At 41.3% G+C, this 21,135-nt stretch overlaps 2 protein-coding genes across 2 annotated transcripts in view; one reads left to right on the top strand and one right to left on the bottom strand.

Annotated features, from left to right (window-relative positions):
- Nucleotides 1-476: 476 nt before the first annotated feature.
- LOC133933051 (homeodomain-interacting protein kinase 3-like) lies at nt 477-3,647 on the top strand. Its single transcript, XM_062380005.1, has 8 exons — nt 477-863; nt 1,009-1,190; nt 1,350-1,473; nt 2,080-2,261; nt 2,371-2,517; nt 2,738-2,953; nt 3,239-3,454; nt 3,596-3,647. Exons 1-8 carry the CDS (start codon nt 477-479, stop codon nt 3,645-3,647), a joined length of 1,506 nt encoding a protein of 501 aa, XP_062235989.1.
- Nucleotides 3,648-5,848: 2,201 nt separating this feature from the next.
- Nucleotides 5,849-21,135, bottom strand: part of col11a1a (collagen, type XI, alpha 1a) — a 71,529-nt gene continuing 56,242 nt past the window's right edge. Inside the window, 17 exon segments of the mRNA XM_062379850.1 lie at nt 5,849-7,231; nt 7,687-7,920; nt 9,521-9,589; nt 9,844-9,956; nt 10,646-10,892; nt 10,993-11,046; nt 11,146-11,181; nt 11,277-11,330; nt 12,838-12,945; nt 13,836-13,889; nt 14,267-14,320; nt 14,624-14,731; nt 16,039-16,092; nt 18,888-18,941; nt 19,988-20,041; nt 20,181-20,234; nt 20,632-20,739. Coding sequence (XP_062235834.1) covers nt 7,085-7,231; nt 7,687-7,920; nt 9,521-9,589; nt 9,844-9,956; nt 10,646-10,892; nt 10,993-11,046; nt 11,146-11,181; nt 11,277-11,330; nt 12,838-12,945; nt 13,836-13,889; nt 14,267-14,320; nt 14,624-14,731; nt 16,039-16,092; nt 18,888-18,941; nt 19,988-20,041; nt 20,181-20,234; nt 20,632-20,739 — 1,602 coding nt within the window. The 3' untranslated portion in view covers nt 5,849-7,084.

A 21,135-nucleotide genomic window follows, 5' to 3' on the forward strand; every position in this document is an offset into this window, starting at 1 on the left:
ATTCCACACACACATCTATGTGGTGTTCAAGTAGCGTGATATAACTTGATTTGTTTAGAATTTAAGTGGCAATGAATTCTTTTTTTGAGTGTGTGTAAATCATGATGGTTGACAAAGATTCAAATGAAAGAATTATGATCAAAAGAAAATAAAGAAAACTCGAATAAAGAAAGGAAATCACTGCAAAGGCAAGGAGTTCATACAATGTGACAGATGTGGCTTTAAACTTATTAGATATTAAAGGTGTCTCATGATCTGTCTTTAAAGTGTCTATGATGTAAAGCATTACTTTTAGTACTTATAGAGTTTAAAGATTACAAGGACTGAGCTTGATGTGTGTAAACTCTTATGCTACCTACCTGGCTGATAGGAACTGCCATCAGGATTTGTGAGAGCATACTTGACTGCATCAAACTTCCTTATTTTCTATTCTCCTTACAAGTGTGAAAGATCAATAGCATAAATACTCTATCACCATGTCTCAAAATAGTGAGTTGAATATCAGTGCAGGAGACCTTATCCCCTCCCCCACTACATATTACCTTGCACAGAAGTACCTTGGCAACGGTGCCTATGGGATGGTGATCCAATGCAGAAATGTGACCACCGGTGAAACGGTGGCTTTAAAAATCATCCAAAGCACCGAAAACATTGACTGTGCACAAGAAGAGGAGGTCATCCTCCAAACCATGAAGAAGCTCCACTCAGACAGATTCAACATCGTCAGCTTGTACGAGACATTTTTGTACAAGGAACATTACTGTCTAGTGTTTGAGCTCCTGGATATGGATCTGCAGAAATTCAAACAGATCAACCCAGGTCAACACCTTCAGCTGAAGCAGATCCGCCCCATTCTGCAGCAGGTTCGTTTTTTAAACTCAAGCTCTTACAGTAACTGCTTTGTAGTGTGAAGGGTAAACTTGGTAGCTAAAAAGTGACTGTTACAGTTGTTGTTGATGAAATGAACTCTGTAGCTCATGATTATTATTATGCTTTTCATGATTTCAGCTAGCTACAGCCTTGGACTTTCTGAACAGTGCAGGGATCATTCATTCAGATTTGAAGCCAGATAACGTCATGTTGGTGGATCATGTCAGGCAGCCACTCAAAGTTAAAGTCATTGACTTTGGCTTATCCTTGGATGATCCTGAGGAAATGACTGGTGAAACCTTCCAGACCTTGTGGTACAGGTAAGTAACTGACAGCACATCTGCATACCTGGGACAGTTGTGTTTGCTGTAAATAATTAGACAAGTCCTGTACTCAGGTTTATATCTCAGAAACTGACAGTAACAAGGAGTTTAGCAAATTTCAAACCTCAGTAATATTTTTGTGCATCTTATCCTAAGGTCTCCTGAGATTCTTTCTAAAGATCCTTTCAGCGGGAACATCGACGTATGGTCTCTTGGCTGCATTGCTGTTGAGATGTCAATGGGCACACCGCTGTTCCCTGCCAATGATGAGGATGATTTGGTCAGTATCTGCACCTAAAACACAACAAACACGTACAGTTCTGCCGTGCTGTTTGTGTATTTTCAGATCCACACACTTGATTATTATAATGAAAGAGTTTCCAGTAGAAGTTCACAGATTTTTACTATTCTACTAATGAGACAAACCAGAGACACTTCATCCATATGTCTCAGTAATAGAAGTGAACCTGATGTACAGGATAAACAATGTCAACTTGCAATTAAATAACTCTCACAATGTTTTGTTTTTTCCACAGATGAGGCAAATTGCATTTGCAATTAGAGATCCACAGAATGAAGGCAACCTCCTACCACATGCATTCTGGCCAAGATATTGGATGGAAGGCAGATTTATGGTATAAAACTAGTTTACAGTCATTTAGCTGGCTCCACTAGCTCACTAATTTGTCTTTCCTTCAGTCTGTGTTTCTTTCCCCTGTGCCATCCACTGCCTTTTGAGCAATCTATCTCATTGAATGATTCTTCATTTCAGTCAAAGGTTCATTTGTAGTTCGAGATCACTAGCCTGGATGAGTTTATAACAGCACGTCTTCATAATCCAAACACGAGGACATCTAACATGTTGGTTTTCCTAATCTTGTTAAAGGGGAATCATCCTGTCTGGGTAGAAGACGCCCAAGCTGAATATGTGGACCTGCAGTGCTTTATGGACCTAATGACACAGATGCTGATGATGAGTCAGCATGAAAGAATTACCCCCAGCAGAATTCTTCAGCATCCGTTCATCACGATGAGCCACCTACAAGGGTCATACAAAAACAGCCTCTAGTAAGTCTGTGCTTAGATGGTCTGTGTAAGTCTGTGCTGTTGGACATGGGTGCAAAAGAGATATAAGGTGATTACGGTGTTTGGCTGAGCAGTTTCATTTGTCTTCCAGTGTGAAGTCATGTGAGGAACTGATGGAAATCTGCCAGAATCAGAGCTCTGAGGATGGAAGACATGGAGACCAGGTGAACCTGCAAATGTCCCTCAACGAGGGCTCCTCCAGCAGCACTGCCAGCCCAGCCAAGGAGGGCCGCAACAGGTGAGTGTTTGAAATATCTTATTGTTGGATCATTTTTTATATTGTATTAGAATAGTTCAACATTTTGGTAAAATATTCAGGTTTTTTTAATGGGAAGAATGATACAACTCTCATTAAATATGGACCTGGAGCCAAGTGCATTTTAGAATGTGAATTTTTAGAAATGTCCAATAACTGCTTTAAGATCAACATTTAAATTATTTTCTTATCCACATCTCAGACCAGAAGACTCCCAAGCCACAGTCAGAAGGAGCAAACGGCTGGCAGCCACACGAAAAGGTGCAAGTGGGCAAACGGGCCCAATCTGGCTCAAGAGGATGAGAAACAAGCATGATCCCACATCCAAAGGCAACCCCTCAGAAAAGGAGACAAACATGGGCCCTGCTGGGATGAGAGACGAGAAGCATGCAAAAATGAACGCAAAGCGTGGCAACAGGTATAGGGTGGTGGAACCGGAGTTTTAAATATCCTCCTGTCTTGATCATTGTATAATGTTACTGTGTTTATTTGACATGTGCACAGAAGTAATGAGAATGATATAGTCTTTGGCATTTTATACCCCTGTCTGATGTCATCCGGATTAAGGGGTGAAGCAGAGGGAAGAACAGAGCCGTCCCATATAAATCTGCAGCTATGTGCAGTTCAGAATGTGCATTTAAAAAAAATCTAAAATAACTGCTTTAAGATCAAGAGTTAAATCATTTTCTTAACCACATCACAGGCCAAAAGAGTCCCAAGCCACGGTCAGAAGGAGTGAACGGCTGGCAGCCACACGAAAAGTTGCAAGTGGGCAAACGGGCCCAATCCGGCTCAAGAGGATGAGAGACAGGCATGATCCCACATCCAAAGGCAACCCCTCAGAAAAGGAGACAAACATGGGCCCTGCTGGGATGAGAGACGAGAAGCATGCAAAAATGAAAGCAAAGCGTGGCAACAGGTAGGGTGGTGGAACCAGAGTTTGAAATGTCTTCCTGTCTTGATCTCTATATACTGTTACAGTGTTTAATTGACAAGTGCACAGAAGTGATGAGAATGATATAGTCTTTGGCATTTTATACCCCTGTGTGATGTCATCCAGATTAGAAGGGGTGAAGCAGAGGGAAGAACAGAGCCATCCCATATGGATTTGAAGCCATGTGCAGTTCAGAATGTACATTTAAAAAAATGTAAAATAACTACTTTAAGATCAAGAGTTAAATCATCTCCTTATCCACATCACAGGAAAAAAGACTCCCAAGCCACAGTCAGAAGGAGGGAACTACTTGCAGCCACTCGAAAAGGTACAAGGGGGCAAACGGGCCCAATCCGGCTCAAGAAGAAGAGAGAGAGAGACGACAGTGTCCGAGGCTCGAGACGCTAAACTATATTGTTCAGATCTAACCAGTCCATCTTGGCTGGGAGCAGATATACAACCTGCTGATACTAAATGTGTGCAGATCCCAGAGCTGCTACCGCCCTGAAGGAAGAGAAGTCTGTAAAATACTTAAATAAAAGAGTTCAGTATTAATAAAGACAAGGACATTACAGTTCATCAGCCAAGTTGCATCTGCTCTTTTAATTAATAATAATATAATCAAAACATTAAATTTCCCTGAGTGTCAGTTTTCTGTTTCACTCCATTCTTGTGGCTTAAGTGCATACAAACTCCATATATCGAACTATTTCTTGATATAAAGCTATCTAAAGTTGCCTGTGTACTTCAGAAAATATATACAAAATTTATTTAAAAAATTATAATTTTTGTCTTAGCAGTTTTTAAAAAGTTTAAAAGAACAAGATACATGGTGTTAAAAACACATTGTTTTGTGTGTCTGTGTGCGTGTGTGTGTTAGTGTGTAAAAGCCAATCCTCCAAATCAATTGTTTACCTGGATGTGGCTAATTATTTCGAGCTCTGATCCTTTTAAACCTGTGTTGCAGTTTCTCTTTCCTCTTTGAATTTTAAGGAAGAAAAGGACTCATCAATATTCTGTCCTCCTGAGCTCATGTGTGCTGTTTTTATTTTGTTGATTTCACCGAGGTCATTTTTCATTTGTGTGAACCTCCTTCAAAGAGCAGAGCCTCGTCCAATTCAGCCATTTGCAATAAATGGTCCTTTGCTTGACTCAATTGTCTCAGACGAAAATGCAAACCTGCAACAAGCCACGAAGACACCTCTACAAAATACAGATAGTTGCTTTTTGTGTGGTTTTAGGGAGCCATGTGTGCATGAGTGACCTCTAGTGGTGCTGCTCCAGTATTAATGCTAAGTGTTTTAGCTACATGTACGCTGTGTCCCAATTGGGAGGTTGCAACCTTCGGACTTCATGGGCCTCATAGACTGGAAAGGACGATCTGAAATGAGGCTCTGGTCTACGAAGAATTTCCATGATTCGTGTCGCTAGCTTGTCCCACCCTCATATCGCTGTCGCCTAGCAACAGAGATGCAATTGGACACTCGAAGAACGTTTTATGTAGACGATGTAGGCATCGGACATTTTGGTCTCATTGCTTGCCGTCGCCATTATCTCTTTTAGTAAGTTAGTAACTGGAGTGCAATGAATTCTGGGATAGTTTGGCCAGAGAAGGATCCATCTGTTGGAGCCCTTGTTGCTCAGGATGAATGGAGGTATTTTCTGAAAGGGGATGGCCTAGTCCCGAATTGTAAACAACTATTTACTGAACACATGTTGGAGTGGTATCACCCAACCGCAAGCTGAAGAAAACGATCACACATTTCAAATTAGACAATGCTCTCTCTGCTTTATACGCTGCAAACAAAGAAAACACTTAGAGACCTAGTTCTTCTTTAACTACTGTAGTTCAGGTTTTGCAGAAAAGACTTTAGTCACTGAAAATAATTCACTGTTGTCTCTGTCACACACATGCTGAGATTACTGGAGTGAGCCTCAGTATTTTCTTCTATTCTCTCCTAAAAAATGGTGAGTGGCTGTGAGTGTTGTGTGTGTGACATATAGTACACTTAGATGTATATGTATATATATCTAAGTGTATATATATATAAATATATTTATATATAGTATATTCCAGCTACATAATGAAACCAAAGATAATGGTTCTGAGACACACATTGAAATAAGCAGCACATGTGGCACTAGTGAAAGAGTGATTTCTCTTCCATTCTTTTTCTTACAGAGAAAAGAGGACATTTTTGTCATCATTCTTCACGTTTCCATTCATGTACTCGGAATGAGAAGCAAATTACTGTAAGATTGTTCTTTATTGGTTTCAAGAGAGAACCAGAAACTCAACTCAACATATCCTAAATTTAAAGCATTTGAAATATACAGTAGTTTTATCTACCCCGTCCCCCCCCCCCACGTCATCTCACACAAACCATCGAGACATTAAGTTCACTGAATCCAGTTTTTAATATTTAAATGAACTATAAAAAGCACATTAAAACATTTTCTCATTTTAGTTACAAAAATGGGTCACCTAAAGGGCTTCTCATTGCATTCATAGAAGGATTTGAACAGTGGATGTTTAACAGGTAATGTATTTTTCTCTCTCTTTAAAAAAAAATAAATCCCCACCCAAAATATATAAACTTAATTGTTTAACCAAGGTATATACAGGGCATAGCATCCTTGCATTTTAAAGGTTATCAAGAAAGTTTGAGGTATACAACCGAAATAAAAGGCCTGTCGGAAAACAAAACAGAAAAAAAAAAAAAAACGACAAATAGAATTAAATAAAGGAAGATGAATGCCATGGTCGCTTCCTACGAGCACAGGATCACAACATTAGTGGGAGATGTTGCCGTACGCGTGCTGGTGTGATACTTCCGGTTGTTTCGCCTCTGGTCACAAGGGCGAAACAGCAAATATCCTCAAGCTTTGGACTGTCAATATATACAAAGGGCATACAGTCTAATTTAGCAATGGGGAATTGTTTGAATGCTCACTTTATTTCCTTCGTGACAGGTACACACAGTTATGTGTTGAACAATAACAAATACCTCGAGAAATATATTTGATTGTGTGATGTCTTAAACTTACACTGTAAATCTTTGAGCCAACATTGAAATTAAAGAGCCAGAAGCAGAATCTGATACACATGCAAGTTTTGAAAGTGGATTCAGAAATAACAGTATTGTACAAAATAATAATTACAGTTTTTTTTTATAATTATCAAAATACACCCTCTTTCTTAGCACCTCTTTATACTTTTGTGTGTTTTGAACAAGCACCATTGTAGTCGTTTTCATACAGCACCGAGAGATCCAGAGAGGAGGTCCGTGTCCCCTCGTGTCACCTGACCCCCTCTCTTGATTACCTCCGATTCACCCTCCTCTGCCACGCGTTCTGATGTCCTTCACCTTTTCTCCGTAACGTGGTTAAGTCATGTGGTTCGAGCCCTACAAGGGCAACAAGTATTTTCCTGGGTTTACACGTACATACATGGAAAGACATGTTTGCTACACCATCTCTTATTCAAAACTTGCATGTGGCATAGAAAAGGGTGGGGGGCTGGAAATGGGGTTTGGTGGTACCCGAAACGTCTCAACTTGACTTTCTTTGCTGACCCCATCAAGTCCTTTTTTTCCCTCTTTTTTTCATTTTTGATTAGCCAAGGAAGCAGACGGGCCCAACTTCAAACCCAAACTTCTGGTTAGGGTCCCCAAAGTCAGTAAACATCACATCGACGATCGGAACCTGATCGATTTTGGGAGTATTAATCTCCATCACAGTCTTTCCGTAGCCCTTCCTCGTCTGCAACAAGAGGGACACAGAGGGAGAAGGCAAACAGTCAGAACAGCACATCCAGGAAAAAAATACACACACTGGAACATTTCTAACTGTCTATAGGTCAGTCCTTTCCAAAATAGAAGCTTTCAAATCACAGCTCTACACTACACCTTGTGATGCAAAAATGTGATTTCATTGAACTACTTGACTATTCAGCTTTTATTTGAAATACCACAGGGGCTAATGGGTCAGAATCTTGCTGGATTTTTGGTGGAAAACAATATCTAGATGCATTTATTGTTTTCTTAAAATCTCCCAATAATGAGGTTAACTCATCCCAAAAAATCGAACCTGAAACAAACCTAACAGCAGTAAGTGTACAGAATAACACACTCATTCACTTTGAATAGAGCTGGTAAAAGTCTTAGCTCATCCCTCTCTGCTCTCCTAGACAAACAGGATCTACGGACGGTTCTTACCGCGCATCCGTCTGAGATGGCCTTGATGTAAGGGTTGTTGTCGTAGGACATCTCCTCGTCGTTGGCGCCCAGGAAGCGCAGCCCCTTGTCGTAGCTGCCGCTGGTGGCGTCGTGCCACGCCACAGACTGGTGGCAGCTGTAGGTGAAGTTTTGCCTGGCCGAGGCCGTCAGTAGTCTGAGGAAGGTCATCTGCACCATGTTGATTGAGTTTCCATCGGCATCAACATAGGAAAGCTGAAAGAGAGACAGAGAGTTAATATATGACGCAATCATCCACATTAGAGAAATAAAAGAAACTGTAAGAGAAACATGTCAAAAAAAGAAGTAAGATTGAAACAAACAAATAAAGAGCTTTTGCAAGGCAACACCAGTCACTTTGTCAGGGTTACTTAAAAAATGACTAAATGAACTGTCAGCACATCCATCCTCTGTGCTCACAATTCATCTGCTGACGTTTGATTCAAGCATCTCGTCAACCTCAACACAGCAGAGCAGCACCAGGAGACACTGCCACATGAGGGACTTACTCTAAAGAATTAATTAGTCGTAGTAATTAGTTCTTTTATTCTATCATAGTCAACATTATCTCATTACTACCTTCAATTTAGAGTCTGCTTTAGAAGGCTATGCACAATGAAGAGGACAGGACATACTGGTGTGTGAGAGTTCAAACAACAGAAAACCTGGGGGACAAACTGTAAAAGCTTGTGATGCACAAGTATGTGTGAGTGTTAGAGAGCAGCTGGTTCTGCCATTTTCTCTTCGAACCCAACCAATCCGAGAGGCAACTAACCAGGCTTGAACCGAACCCAGTCTTCTTTCCGATTAAAGGCACGTGCAGCGCGAAACATCTAGTCGATTTAGATGTTCAGAGAGCCCAGCCAATGCAACCCAAGCTGAATATCATTTCAGCATCTTTGTCTGGACCCTGCCCAGACCGTCTGGACTGGTCAGGGGTTTCGTGTCGGGTATGCCAGCTGTAGTTTGTGTATCTACACTTATACTTTGCAGAAGTTAGACAACTCGATTCTTAGTTGAATAAATCTTGACTTTCCCATCCCGTTCACTTCTACAACGTTTGAAACTGGATAACCAAGGCCTCTACATCTCTGATGACCCTGATATTGACATCAACCTAATGTGTACCTTGTGAGAACATGCGCATTGAAAGCACCCTCAGTTCAGAGAATGGTGAGGAGGGCGGTACTGTTGATCCCACAAAGCGGTATGACGTCCTGTGTATTCTCTGAACATCAACGTGACAACTGTCTGATGGAGCGTGACGAACCTGCGTCTTTCATTCCCGACAGAAAGAAGCAGCAGCAGATGTTTGCAGAGAAACCGTTCAAGGGCAGAGAGAGGGCTGACTGCTGGAACGCTGAACTGCTGAAGTATTCTGCTCCAATCCTCTGCAATGTTTTATTTAATGCTTTGTTCTTTATATGGAATGCTCTAAGAATTGTAATGTGCCTGCAATGACTGAAAATGGGGCAGTGGTTCAAAAGGAGGTGGATTATTTAACTAAAAACCAATCGTGCACTGAAACTCTCTCGGTTCTGGCTCTGCCTAAAATGAATGAGTGAACAACCTCAAACCATTAGGTGGTTCTTTATTGGGAGCGACTTTGTGTCATTCCCCCACAATTTCATGGGTGGTGCTGCCATTTTATTCTATTATAATCTGTTTGGCCTTATGCAGAGTCCCTGCACAGGTACATGGGAGGGAGCAGGGAAAATATGGGTGGGGGTTTAGGGGTTCAATCCATCTACCAGACCTCTGAGTGAAGGAGAAGGAATGAGGTGGATAAAAGAGGGAGGAAAAAAAGACGACTTACTATTTTTCCACGCTTAAATTCACTGAACCACGACCCAGGAAGTTCTTTGGGCCATGAAGATATTCTGACCTGAAGAGACAGACACACATTTTTATGAATAATGCACCAAACATGAGAAATACTTGTTTGTTTTTTTAAAGCGCAGCCTCAAGGGAACTATAGAGATTTGCCTTTCGGTTGTTTTTTGTGTTGCAACAGAGCAAATATCAAATGTCTTCAAACTCAGCCCTGAAGCTTACCATGATGGCCCAAAATTTGGTGAGAAATCCTAATCAGAAAGCGGCAGTTATGAATCTGGTGTTTGCAAATCCAGTGTCACTTACTCCATTGGACTTCTTATCTGGGTAGATGCAGCTTTCGCCCCCGGCGGTGAAGTTACAGTAGACTTTGAAGGAATCCCCCGAGCAGCCTTGGTTTGGATCAATCCAGTATTCGCCTGAGGAGAACCAAGAAACGTTCAAACACGCTGTTCTACTGATCTCACAGATAATGGCTTAAAGCTGGCTGACACGCTGATGGATAAAGTGTTGCTATTTTACCCGAAACAGGTTGTAATTTATGAGCAACACATTTTTTGTAGCTCTTTCCCTCCAAAGAAAATCAATCCGTAGTTCTGTAACTGTCATATTTGTCCTGAACAGCTTCACTGCTCCACTTTGCCTGTTGCAGTACTGAGCACCCAGAAGTTATATAAAACTGTGCATTAAACTTGAAGTGTCAACAGTTGACAGATATTTACTAAAATGGACACTAGCATCTGTGCTTGTCACCAAAAGCTCTTGAATGTCGCTGTCTCTCCAAGCAGACATCTTAGTTGGAATCTGTCACACCGATTTTTTCATCCTGAGATGTTTATAATCTTTTTGGTCTTTTACGAGTTTTATGGTCATTTTCCCGTTGTATTCTCAAATGGGCTCACTCAGACATGTTACAAACATTTTACCAGGGGGCTGGCAGTTAAAGTCCAAGTTCTTTTGTGTTCTCTTATCCAGGCCCTCTGGAAAATGTCTGGACTTGGGTATGTTTGATCTAGCCCCTCCTATCTGACTTTATGATTTATACCAAAAAAAAACACTAATAAACAGGTCATTCAGCTAAAAACTCTCCTGTTTTGATTTGACTTACCATCAGGGAACTCTGGGTGGCACAGCTGCAGATCTTTGCATGTTCTGGCGGGGTTGTTTTGCGTGCCCATGGGGTACTTCATGCGTTCAATGTCCTGTTTGAGGTTGTTGAGAGAGCCGAAGATGTCCTCCATGCCCTCGCCGTAGTCCATGATGGTGCCTGCTGTGTCTGACTGCATGTCACTCGAGCGCTTTGACTTCTTAGGTGACCGGATGGGCAGTGGCTGAATCACCTCACCAGGTGGGCCCTACAGAGTGGGGATGCAAAATAATGTTTTAGATCTGATACAAGTCTGAAGAAAGGGGGACGATTGCACAGTGATACTATTACGAGTAATGAATACTCACAGGAGGACCAGGAGCACCAACTATACCAGTGTCTCCTTTTTGACCAGCAGGACCCTAGGTGAGACATGAATGGAAATATTATCGGGGCTGGATTTCACATCAACACATTATCAGAGTGACAGTACACCTCCAAAATACAATGATTCTACTCACAGAGGAACCCTTGGATCCCTTGGGACCTTGAGGACCCTGCATTAGACAGGACAAAAGCACAGCAATTGAGCAAAGTCATTCTATCTGTGGTGTGGAATCTGAATGAGAGAGAGAATGAGTAAAATACTCACAGGCAGACCAGGGGGACCTGGGGGGCCGAGAGGACCGGCAGATCCACCGATACCCTGTTGTACAATGAGATAAAAGCTGGAGTCAAAGAGAAATCAAAGAAACACTGGACACAAAGGATTATTATGATGCTTGAATAAAAAGAGAGATGATGGTGTGGGACAGAACAAATGGAAGAAGAATAGCATTTTTTATTATTTATTCATTGAGATAGAGAGAATATTATTTTAGCCTTTAAGGAAACACTAAAAGCCCTGCATTTGTTTCCTTGAACACAGCAGTTCATACTCTCATGGTCAGAAAATAAAGCCAAACTAGAAATTATCGCCTCTTGGTTGTTTGCATCAGCCGACAAGTCAAGATGCAGTTTACATTTACATCTCCTCCAAATAAGATTAAAGAGAAATATGAGCAGACAAATAGATAGAAGATCCATTAAATAGTATTAAAATCAACTTCAAAAGCTGGGTCACACTTAGTCACGAGCTGTGATCTGGGAGTAACCAGCAGAGCTACATTATCGAGAGGGCACACACCAAGTCGATAGATCTAAACTGTATTTGGCAGCGAGATCGTTTAAGGCCTTAAAAGCCAGAAATGAAAATAAAACAAGGCAGGAGTGTAGGGAGAAAAGAAGAATGATGGTTCGGTCATGACTTTTTGTCCCTCCAATAAGATGAGTGTTTTGTAACAGCGATGTTGTGAGGTCACAGTCACCTTCACCTTTGACCACCAAATTGTCCTCAGTTCATCCTTGTATCAAATTTGTACTTAGATATCTAATTCACGAGAAAGAAACAAACAGAGGGACAGACCATCTGAAAACATAAATGGAGGAATAACAACAAATGTTCTACTTCGAGGCCCTAAAACTGAAATGGTAAACTGCTTGATAAACTTTTTTGAAGCCCTTTTGTGCTCTGACAAAAAGCGTCATTAGAGTTTCATCAGGTTTAATCCCAAAATACTCCATCGAGCCCATCATCTTAAATCATTGAGTAAGGGCAGGCTGAGGACACAGCAGGAAAGACATTAAGTCATTCTGCAATGTTTATTTAAAAATGGATGAAGGCTGCCATCAGTGCTCTGTCGAGATGAAGTTTAACCTTCTTTCAACACTGTTGAGTAGTAGCAGTAGTTTTTATAGCACTGCTCACTGGACTACAGGGAATATTCAAAGAACAATGGTTGGACACCTGCCCATAGTGAACAACTAGAAATAAAGTTTATACAAATAAATAATGCAAAAATAAATCAGTAAGGAAGTGAAGAGTTCAGAACAAGATACCTCAGAGGCATTTGTATAAGCTTCATCTGCATTAGAGCAAATTTGAATGAATAATCCAGTCTGCTAAAAGCTAGAACAAACACAATGTTTGCTCTCTGTGAATATGCCGAGGGAGCAGATGTGCACTGCACTGCACGACTCAAATGCACTACATAGGCTTCATTCTACAGCAAATGACCACAGCAGGATTTGTGGCCACAGTAAAAGGGCAAAGGGGCTGAAAAGATGGCAAGAGGTGGAGGGTCAGCGTGGGAATGGAGTCATAAATCACTTACACCGTCGCCCTTGCCACCATGAGAACCTTGGGGTCCGGGCAAACCTCGGTCTCCTTTCTCTCCTTGCTCTCCCGGGGGTCCGATCAAACCGATCAAACCCGGGTGACCCTGCAGGATGAAAACAAATGTAAACACACAGAGAAGAAGCAAAGATTACAGCAATGTCCCTTTCTGCAGTCCAACTTTAAAGCCACTGCATACGAGTCTGACAAGGTCAGAGTTAAAATGAAACGTGAAGCTAGGAACGGTGACTTTTTATTACAATAGAATCCTCAGGATTTAAAATTGAATTGTCTGTTCAGTAAAAGAAAAAGTTAAACAAAAAGATTCGGAAGAAATGCAAACTGGACTTCGGTTTAGTAACTTTTTACGCTCACACATGCTATCATACTCAATCTGCCATCAGAAGCAACTTGGGGTCATGTGTCTTTGGGCCCTGCAGCTCGTGGACAGGAGTAGTCAGGGATTGAACTCCAAACCCGCTCTACCTCCATGGCCACAGCCGCCTCAGTTCATTTCACAGGGATGATGAAAGCTATGACCATGCCCGGTGGCTTGACAGCATTAAAAACATCCAACATGGTGCCTGTATTGTGCGCTTTTAAACTGCTCTCTTTCAAGCAATCATGTCGGTGGGTGGGAGACAATTTAGTAATGTGTGCTGTCTATGAATGTCCTGTGCAGTTATATTTCACCGGCGAATTCGACATAGGCAGCAAAGAAATGATCGGATGGTTTATAGAGTTATATATCACAATTGTGCTTTATATCCAGTCCTGTTCAAAAACTAATTCTGTTTCCTAAATGTTAACATAAGCCTGCATTGGTATTAGCTTTGCTTGGTAATTCCCGAAAAATGTGTTATGTAACAGAGGCTGTGCGCAATCGACAGCAGACTCAAGATCAGTGTCCAAAGGTTCCCGTCACTGTTCTCAGGTGTATCTTTCTGCCGATGTGGAACTTGGTTAAAGGAAAAGGAGGAAAGTTTCTACACTCACCTTTTCACCCTTAGATCCGGGGTCACCTTTGAGACCAGGAAGACCGGGAGGACCCTGAACAAGAACAACAGCAGAGGTTAAAGTCAGTTTTGCAGAGAAAAGTCAACAAGGGAAGTGTGAGGCAAATAAACCGTCAAAAGAAGCTGGGAATAGAGATTGAGACAATAAAGATAAAGAAGACAAAGGAAGACAAAAAAAACTTCAAAATGAGATGGAACGGAAACAGAAAAGGAGAAACATGTAAACACACATGAGTGAACATTTCTAAGATTGTTTATTTGTTCAATAGCAACATTTTCAGTACAGTTACATTAGGTTTAATTTGAACAAAAGAATAGCAGAGGGAAACTGCTCCTAAAGTGATCAATTTGAGTTGGATAGATAAATCCTCAGAGAGAGAGATAGAGAGAGAGAGGATTTTGCATACTAACCATGGGTCCAGGTGGGCCATCTTGTCCTGGGGAGCCGGGTAGTCCTTGTTCACCCTGTAAACAGCCGTTCAGTTGTAGTGAGTATTATAGCCTGCTGTATTTTCTCTAGCTTCCCATTGATTTTCTGTGCTCAGCCCAATGATTAATAGCCCAAAGTGGGGAAAAAAGTGTGCTGGAATAAACAAGTGAAACTAAATTATAAACCAAATGGGAGTATTGATTATTCCATGAAGTCCATCATCATGCCTTGGCAGGACTTTTCCAGTTGTGCACACACTGTGTGTGCTTCAGTTTCAGCCTGTGTAAGAGTGCAGCTGACTGTATATGTAGCATTTAAGAGGAAAAGATCAGACTTACAACAGGACCGGGGATTCCACGTAGACCCTCTGGACCGGGCTTTCCTGAAGGTCCCTGGGGCCCAACTGGTCCTGTTTTACCTGCTGGACCCTCTGAACCAGACTCGCCCTGTATGTGGATATACAAGCGTCATTTGAGAATAACAAAGGCTAAACAATGTCTATGAGGTTGAAATACAAGGAATAAATCCGTAACTGTTACAGTAGAATTGACCTAAAGTGTAGTATTAACATGTTTGGATCAAAGATTCTGATATTTCAGTGACATTTTGAGATGCATCAAATTTATTTCAAGGAATTTTTAGTTTCTCTCTCATGGTGGCAGACAATATCCGGTAATGGAAGACAATGATCAATCAATTAAGTTATGAATTGTCTTTAACAACAACTTTGGTTAAATAGGATTAAAAATTTTTAGACTTTAAAATAGATTCCACACAGGCAACATTAAAACCTGCAGAAAATAATAATAATTTGTAATGCTTATTAACGGTACAGAATTAAACATCAGTTCCAACATGTGAAATCTGCAGCACTTTAGAGCCTCTCGGCAGCGCTGGATATTTTTATCAGAATTCAGCAGCTTTAATTTATGCTGAGACAGTTTGCTGTATGCAGATCGGGTAAATGGGGAAAAGAGCAAACAAGAGCCAAATGAGGAAAAGAGTTCCTGTTAATCCACAGTAGAAGTGTATGAAAAAAATCTGCATGGCCACAAGACAAACAATGACAGTGCTGACCGACAGTAATCTGAACTATGCCGATATTCACGCAGAGAGCTCATGGAAAGATGATTGTCATGTTCGGGGTGCAAAATGTTTACAGATCTAAATGCTTTCACATTAAGCAGATACGAACAGAACAACTGCTATTTTGGCATAAAGCTGTTTATTATAATGATAGGTTTTATTACTTCATGCATGTCATTAGTGGTAAAGCAAAGATAAACGAACGGGTCATTTTATAGTATGTATGACTTATATAAAACATGAATTTGCTGATGCTAACTGATTTAAAATGTTAACAAAGCAACAGAAAAAAATTCATAGATTTAGAAATATGGAGATTTGTGTGAAACAAGAGGGAACTACTGGGAGAAAGTTTCCCTGGGCTCTCCTTCCCACTAAAATAGAATTGCACAGTCACTCTGTAGACCCCAGGGCTCGACATAAAGAGCGTCAACTCCTTTGTGTCGGCCTTAAAATTAAGCCACACCACAATGCACGAAACAAACGAATCTTCATTTTGACTCAAATAGGCTGCGTCCATAAATTTCCATCTCATCTATGGTGGAAGTGAAATTACTTTTGAGTTTTTTTGTGCTTTTAATTAAAGAGGGGTAACAATGTGAGGGTACGGGTGCAGCAGAGGGAGTCGCTGCCTTTAAATGGTCAGAGGATGAATTGATTTTGTTACCTTAGCGCCCTTCTCTCCTTGCCTGCCCTCTGAACCTCCAGCTCCCGGTGGTCCCTGAGGAAGAGAAAGGGCACTGCGTTAGTATTTCATCACATAGCAAATAAAACAAAACTGTACAGGTGAGTGTTCATCTTTGACCTTTGTCTCCAGGATGAAAATAAGCAGAGATCTATTCATTATGGATCTCTGTATATGTTGGTTTGTTTCATGGAAACATGGAGTCGCTGCGGAGCTGCCAGGTCGTCTCCACAGCGTTTCAATTTACTTTAGTTTAAAGATTTCAGTTTGAACAGTTGTCTTGTCTGATAAATACATGGTGGGTGCTGTCTTTGAACAAGAAAGATAATCCATTGTCCTTGAGCGGTCATTACTTCACTTATGTCAAGATCTATATGAATGAGTTGGACAAGCCTTTGTCTGCCCGCGAAAACATACAACCACACAGCCACACACACAGCCACACACACAGCCACACACACACACACACAGAGCCCTCATCAGTCACACACGGAGCTGGCAGGCCATCTTTTCTCTCCGGTCAGGATCTTTCAGGCCTACAATGATTTCTTTCAGCTTCACCTCCACTCATCCCTTTTTAAACTCGCTCTCCATCCAAACTCCACTTGTGATCCGCGGCCAGTGTGCTGCGGACTGAGAGCCCGTAGTCGGAGTGCACCTTCTGTCTTTGAGCTTTCATCTTCTCCTGATACGTGCCTCTTACTGGTGGTGAAAAGGCAGCCTCTTGATCAGCACAATTGAAGCACGATATACAGCAGCTAGTGTGGCAGGTGTTTTCTTCTTATCAAAGCGGGCTGATGAAGAGCAGTGGCGGCGTCAGAGTGTGCAAGCGCTTTATTTGTATTTTTTTTCCAAGGCTGCCAGGCCATCTTTCTGTTGGCTCTGCAGCATCAACAGTATGAGACGCTGTTTATTATTGCTCTGAATTGCAATAAACTGCTCCCAGCTACTCAGGAAAGATAAATAATGTACACAAAAAAAAAAAGGCGAGACCTGAACAAAAAAAATACATTATTATAGCTGTATGAGAGTAATAACCTTTTTCATATTTCTTTTATTCAAGAAGCAAGGTTGAATACATTTCCAGTATCAAGGCATTTATCAAATCAGACGAAACTAAATCCGCTGCTACGCTAAAAATGGACCTGGGCAGGAGAAAATTATGACTGGAGCTAAGTTCAACAAAATACTGAGAGGACACACAAGCCAACCAATCATATACAATCCAAACTGTGGGATTATGTATTCAGGGAAGCAACCTGTGGCGGATCATAACAGACCCATTTATTTTCTAAGTGGGTTAAGAGCCATGTGTGATAAAATAGCCCTTTTCCTAACCATAATCCCGAGGCCATTTAGCTGGAACATATGCTGATACCATGCTAAATGCTCAGAATGCAAAGTTCCTCAGAAAATGAACAAACTCTGGATTCAGAAATGCAAGACGTGTTTCCCTATGCCGCCAAGTCTCCCTTCGGAAAACAGCCGCTCACTTCATATTTTGACTTCTCTTTGAAATTCAGGAGAATGGCTGGTCGTTCACATGTGGACTGAGCTTTCACATCAGATTGAAGAAATGTTAATGTTTCATCTCAGATATGCATTAAAAAAGAGCGGCTGCTTTGATGCCTCAGTGTCTCTGTGTCTCAGTGATCATTAACTGTACGGTGAGGACAAATCAAAGACACGTGAGCTTTTAATGTGATAAAAGTTTTATGGCTTGTTTTAAGACTTGTAACCTTGATAAGTTTGCTCAAGTAGAAGTAACGGCTGATCGACTTTAACCATTTCACTATCAACACAAAGATTCAATGCTTTATCTAATTACCCCCCCCCCCCCCCCCCCTTCGCGCCAAGGAACTTATGTTCTCACCCCTGTCCGTTGGCTTGTTTGTCTGTCAGCAGGATTAAGCAAAAACCACTCAACCAATTTCCATAACGAGTTAGGGTTTGGGCCAAGAGAGCACCAATCAATTTTGGGGGCAGATCTGTTGAGAGGGATAGATTCTAGAATGTTTTAACAACTTCCTTTGGGACTGATAACCAATGCCTGTTCGCACTTTGGTTCTATCATTGGAGGGTTATTGGGCCTTGGCAGAGCTATGCAATCCAGTGCCTTTCTAGTTTCCTTTTAATGTTGGTCACTACGAGAGCCATCTGTTCTCTTCTCATAACCTCTTAACAACTTTACCCCGTCCATGTTATGCCTTTGTTGTGCTCCAGCTGTCACTCAAGGAGCCATGGATCAATAACGTGTCAGCCTTGCTATATCTCTCTCGCTTTCTTCCCACTGCTGAGGACATAGATGAGTTTGGAACCCACATCACCTTTTTTCCACAGCTAGATTTTGGTCTTTTCTATTTCTGTCTAGAAAAAATAAAAAACGATTGAGTTTTTACATCTCAACGTTCACCTCTCGTTCGGCCTTGAGAAAGCTTTTCTTCGCCCTGACCCATTAAATCTCCACTTTGTTTGCCCCACTCTGTTTTTCAACAAAAGCGAATCTCCTACTTTACTTCCAAGATTGAGTTGTTGACGAGGTGGGAAACTGGTCCACTGGCTGAGGCCACAGTGTGCAATGCCAACAGACAGACATTCATGTATTTCTAAAATAGGGCTTACGTCATTTCACATGAACTTATCGAGCCGTGGATCATCACTACAAAAGCTTTTGGTCAGAAAGAGAGTTCATGTCAAAACAACTTGAACAACCTGAAATTATGAAATGCCAATGACGACAATTGAACTGGTGAATTTTGGATTATTAGCTGGAGGCAACCAAAGTTGAGCATGCACACAAATACTGAAATAAAATAGGATTTCATTCTTACTCTCTTGCCTGGTGGCCCAGGTGGACCAGCTTCTCCTGATGGACCTGGAGGTCCCTGAAAACAAGCAAGGACAAGCAAGATTGAAATAAACAAGTGGTATTAACAAACAAATCAGAGCTGTGAATTGTGATGAGAGTGCAACTGGCTTCACCAAACCTCTCATTATTTGTGGTAAAAGGATATTAACTCAGAGAGCATATCAGCATTTAGAGAATATTCGGACACAGAATAGTCTGAAAGAGTTCAGCCCAAACCCACAGATGGATAAGACACTGCACTGCCTGAAATAACATACTGTGCTCCCTGGGACACTGTCATCCAATTATCTCTGGGCTAATAGCAAGCAATCAGAGGATTTGTTTAATCATTTGCTTTAGTAAATATTCAGAACATTTAAAAGGAAAAGATGAGATTTATAAGCTGAGTATGGTTGTATGAAGGGAAAAACCAAAGTATATATATGTTTTCTTTTCAAGAACAACTGAACATATGTTAATTTGCCTTATAAACACTATTTTCTATTTTTGAGTTTGAGCAGGCAATCAGAGTTCACAAACAACTCAAAAATGTGAGACTCGTGGAGTAAACATTTTCTTTTTTTCTTTAGCTAATCTAAATTCATTAATGTTAATGAGAATCCCTTATTCCGATCCACATTAGCTTCTACTAAAGCGGTTGCTAATCTACCCGATGTCGGCGAGTTGTGATTCACTGCACTTTACACGGGGTCAGCACATTACCGTTTGCCTATTATTTCTAATTATACTTAATGAATCTGCAAAGCATATAGTAAAAGTCCATTTACCTCACACCCAAGAGAATGGGGTAAATATCATAAATTAAAACGCTGTAGTGTAAATTATTTACTCACTAAATATAATTACAGTTTTTACTGCAGGGAAACTGGTGGTAGATGACTACATTATAAAATAAACAAAAACAACAGATATTCATACCCGTTCATACAGAAAGACAAGGTAACTGATTCTTAAGATAATTGGATTACTGTTTGTGTCTTTGTAAAACATCCCACAAATGAAGTGTGAAAAGCACATGATATACTTTCATTTAGTAATTTGTTCAGTCCGAACACAACTTACCGCCTGACCGGACTCCCCATCCTCTCCCTTCTCTCCCGATTCACCATCAGTGCCCTGCAACAGACAAATGTGTAGTTTAGACTATGACACTGGAAAAATGTATTGTTTAATTCATCGATTTAACACAAAGACCCACACAATTTACTACACTTGGGTATTTTATGGGTTGATAATTGTTTAAAGATTTACTTACAGCAACACCAGCTTCTCCAGGAGGGCCAGGATCTCCAGGGAATCCAACGGGACCCTTTAAGAGAAATGAGATGCATGAGTGTAGCACAAGAAATGCAAGGCGCCGCTTCCGAGAATTAATCTCCCTGGGTCCAGGCATTAAGAGCATGGCTAGTAATTTAGACAGTGATTTAGTCCATGGTGTACCTGCTAACAGCCACTGAAGGCAAATTGATGGACTTAACGATGATGTTGCAAATCCATGAGAAAAGGCGTCACTGCCTTCCATTACCATGCAGGCATAAAATATAATCTCCTCCAATAAAAAGGCTTTTTAGCCCTCAAATATGTTCTTAGATAAAACTGCCGCCTGCCTCCAGGGTGTGTGGGGTTGGAGGTGGGGGGCTTTTCCTTTAAAGCCCTATGTTTTGTCTGTGCGACTGATACCTCTTTTGCAGATTTGGCAGACTTACAGGGTTGCCCTTTGGACCATCGTCTCCAGGGGGTCCTTTGGCGCCAGCGGGTCCAGCTGCTCCAGGGGGGCCAGACTCTCCTTTCTCTCCTCTTTCACCTTTGGGTCCCTGTGGTGGACGGGGGAACATTTATTACGCCAGTACCACAGAGGGCAGCCTTTTAAGAGTCAAAGATTTAACTGAATAGAGGATGAAAACGGACATGTGGTGAGATCTCAGTGTGTGTCACAAAAGGAGAATGGTTTTGAAAAAAAAAAATCTGACAAAACCTGAAACACATTGGATTGCTCTAACTATGGAAGCCTAAGTGGCAAACATGGGGAACTAGCAGCAAACAATGAAAAAAGTCTGTAATCAGGCTCCTCTGCCACTCGGCCATCTTTTACAATCTACTGTTGTACCTCAATAATGATAAACGAGGCCGCAGCGCTTATCAAGCCATGAGCGATGGGTGCTTAGTAAAAGTTTAGAGAAAAAAACATAAGGCTGTTCAGAGTGTCGTGA

Source organism: Platichthys flesus, chromosome 21 (genome assembly GCF_949316205.1).
Source record: "Platichthys flesus chromosome 21, fPlaFle2.1, whole genome shotgun sequence".
In the NCBI taxonomy this organism is placed as follows: domain Eukaryota; kingdom Metazoa; phylum Chordata; class Actinopteri; order Pleuronectiformes; family Pleuronectidae; genus Platichthys; species Platichthys flesus.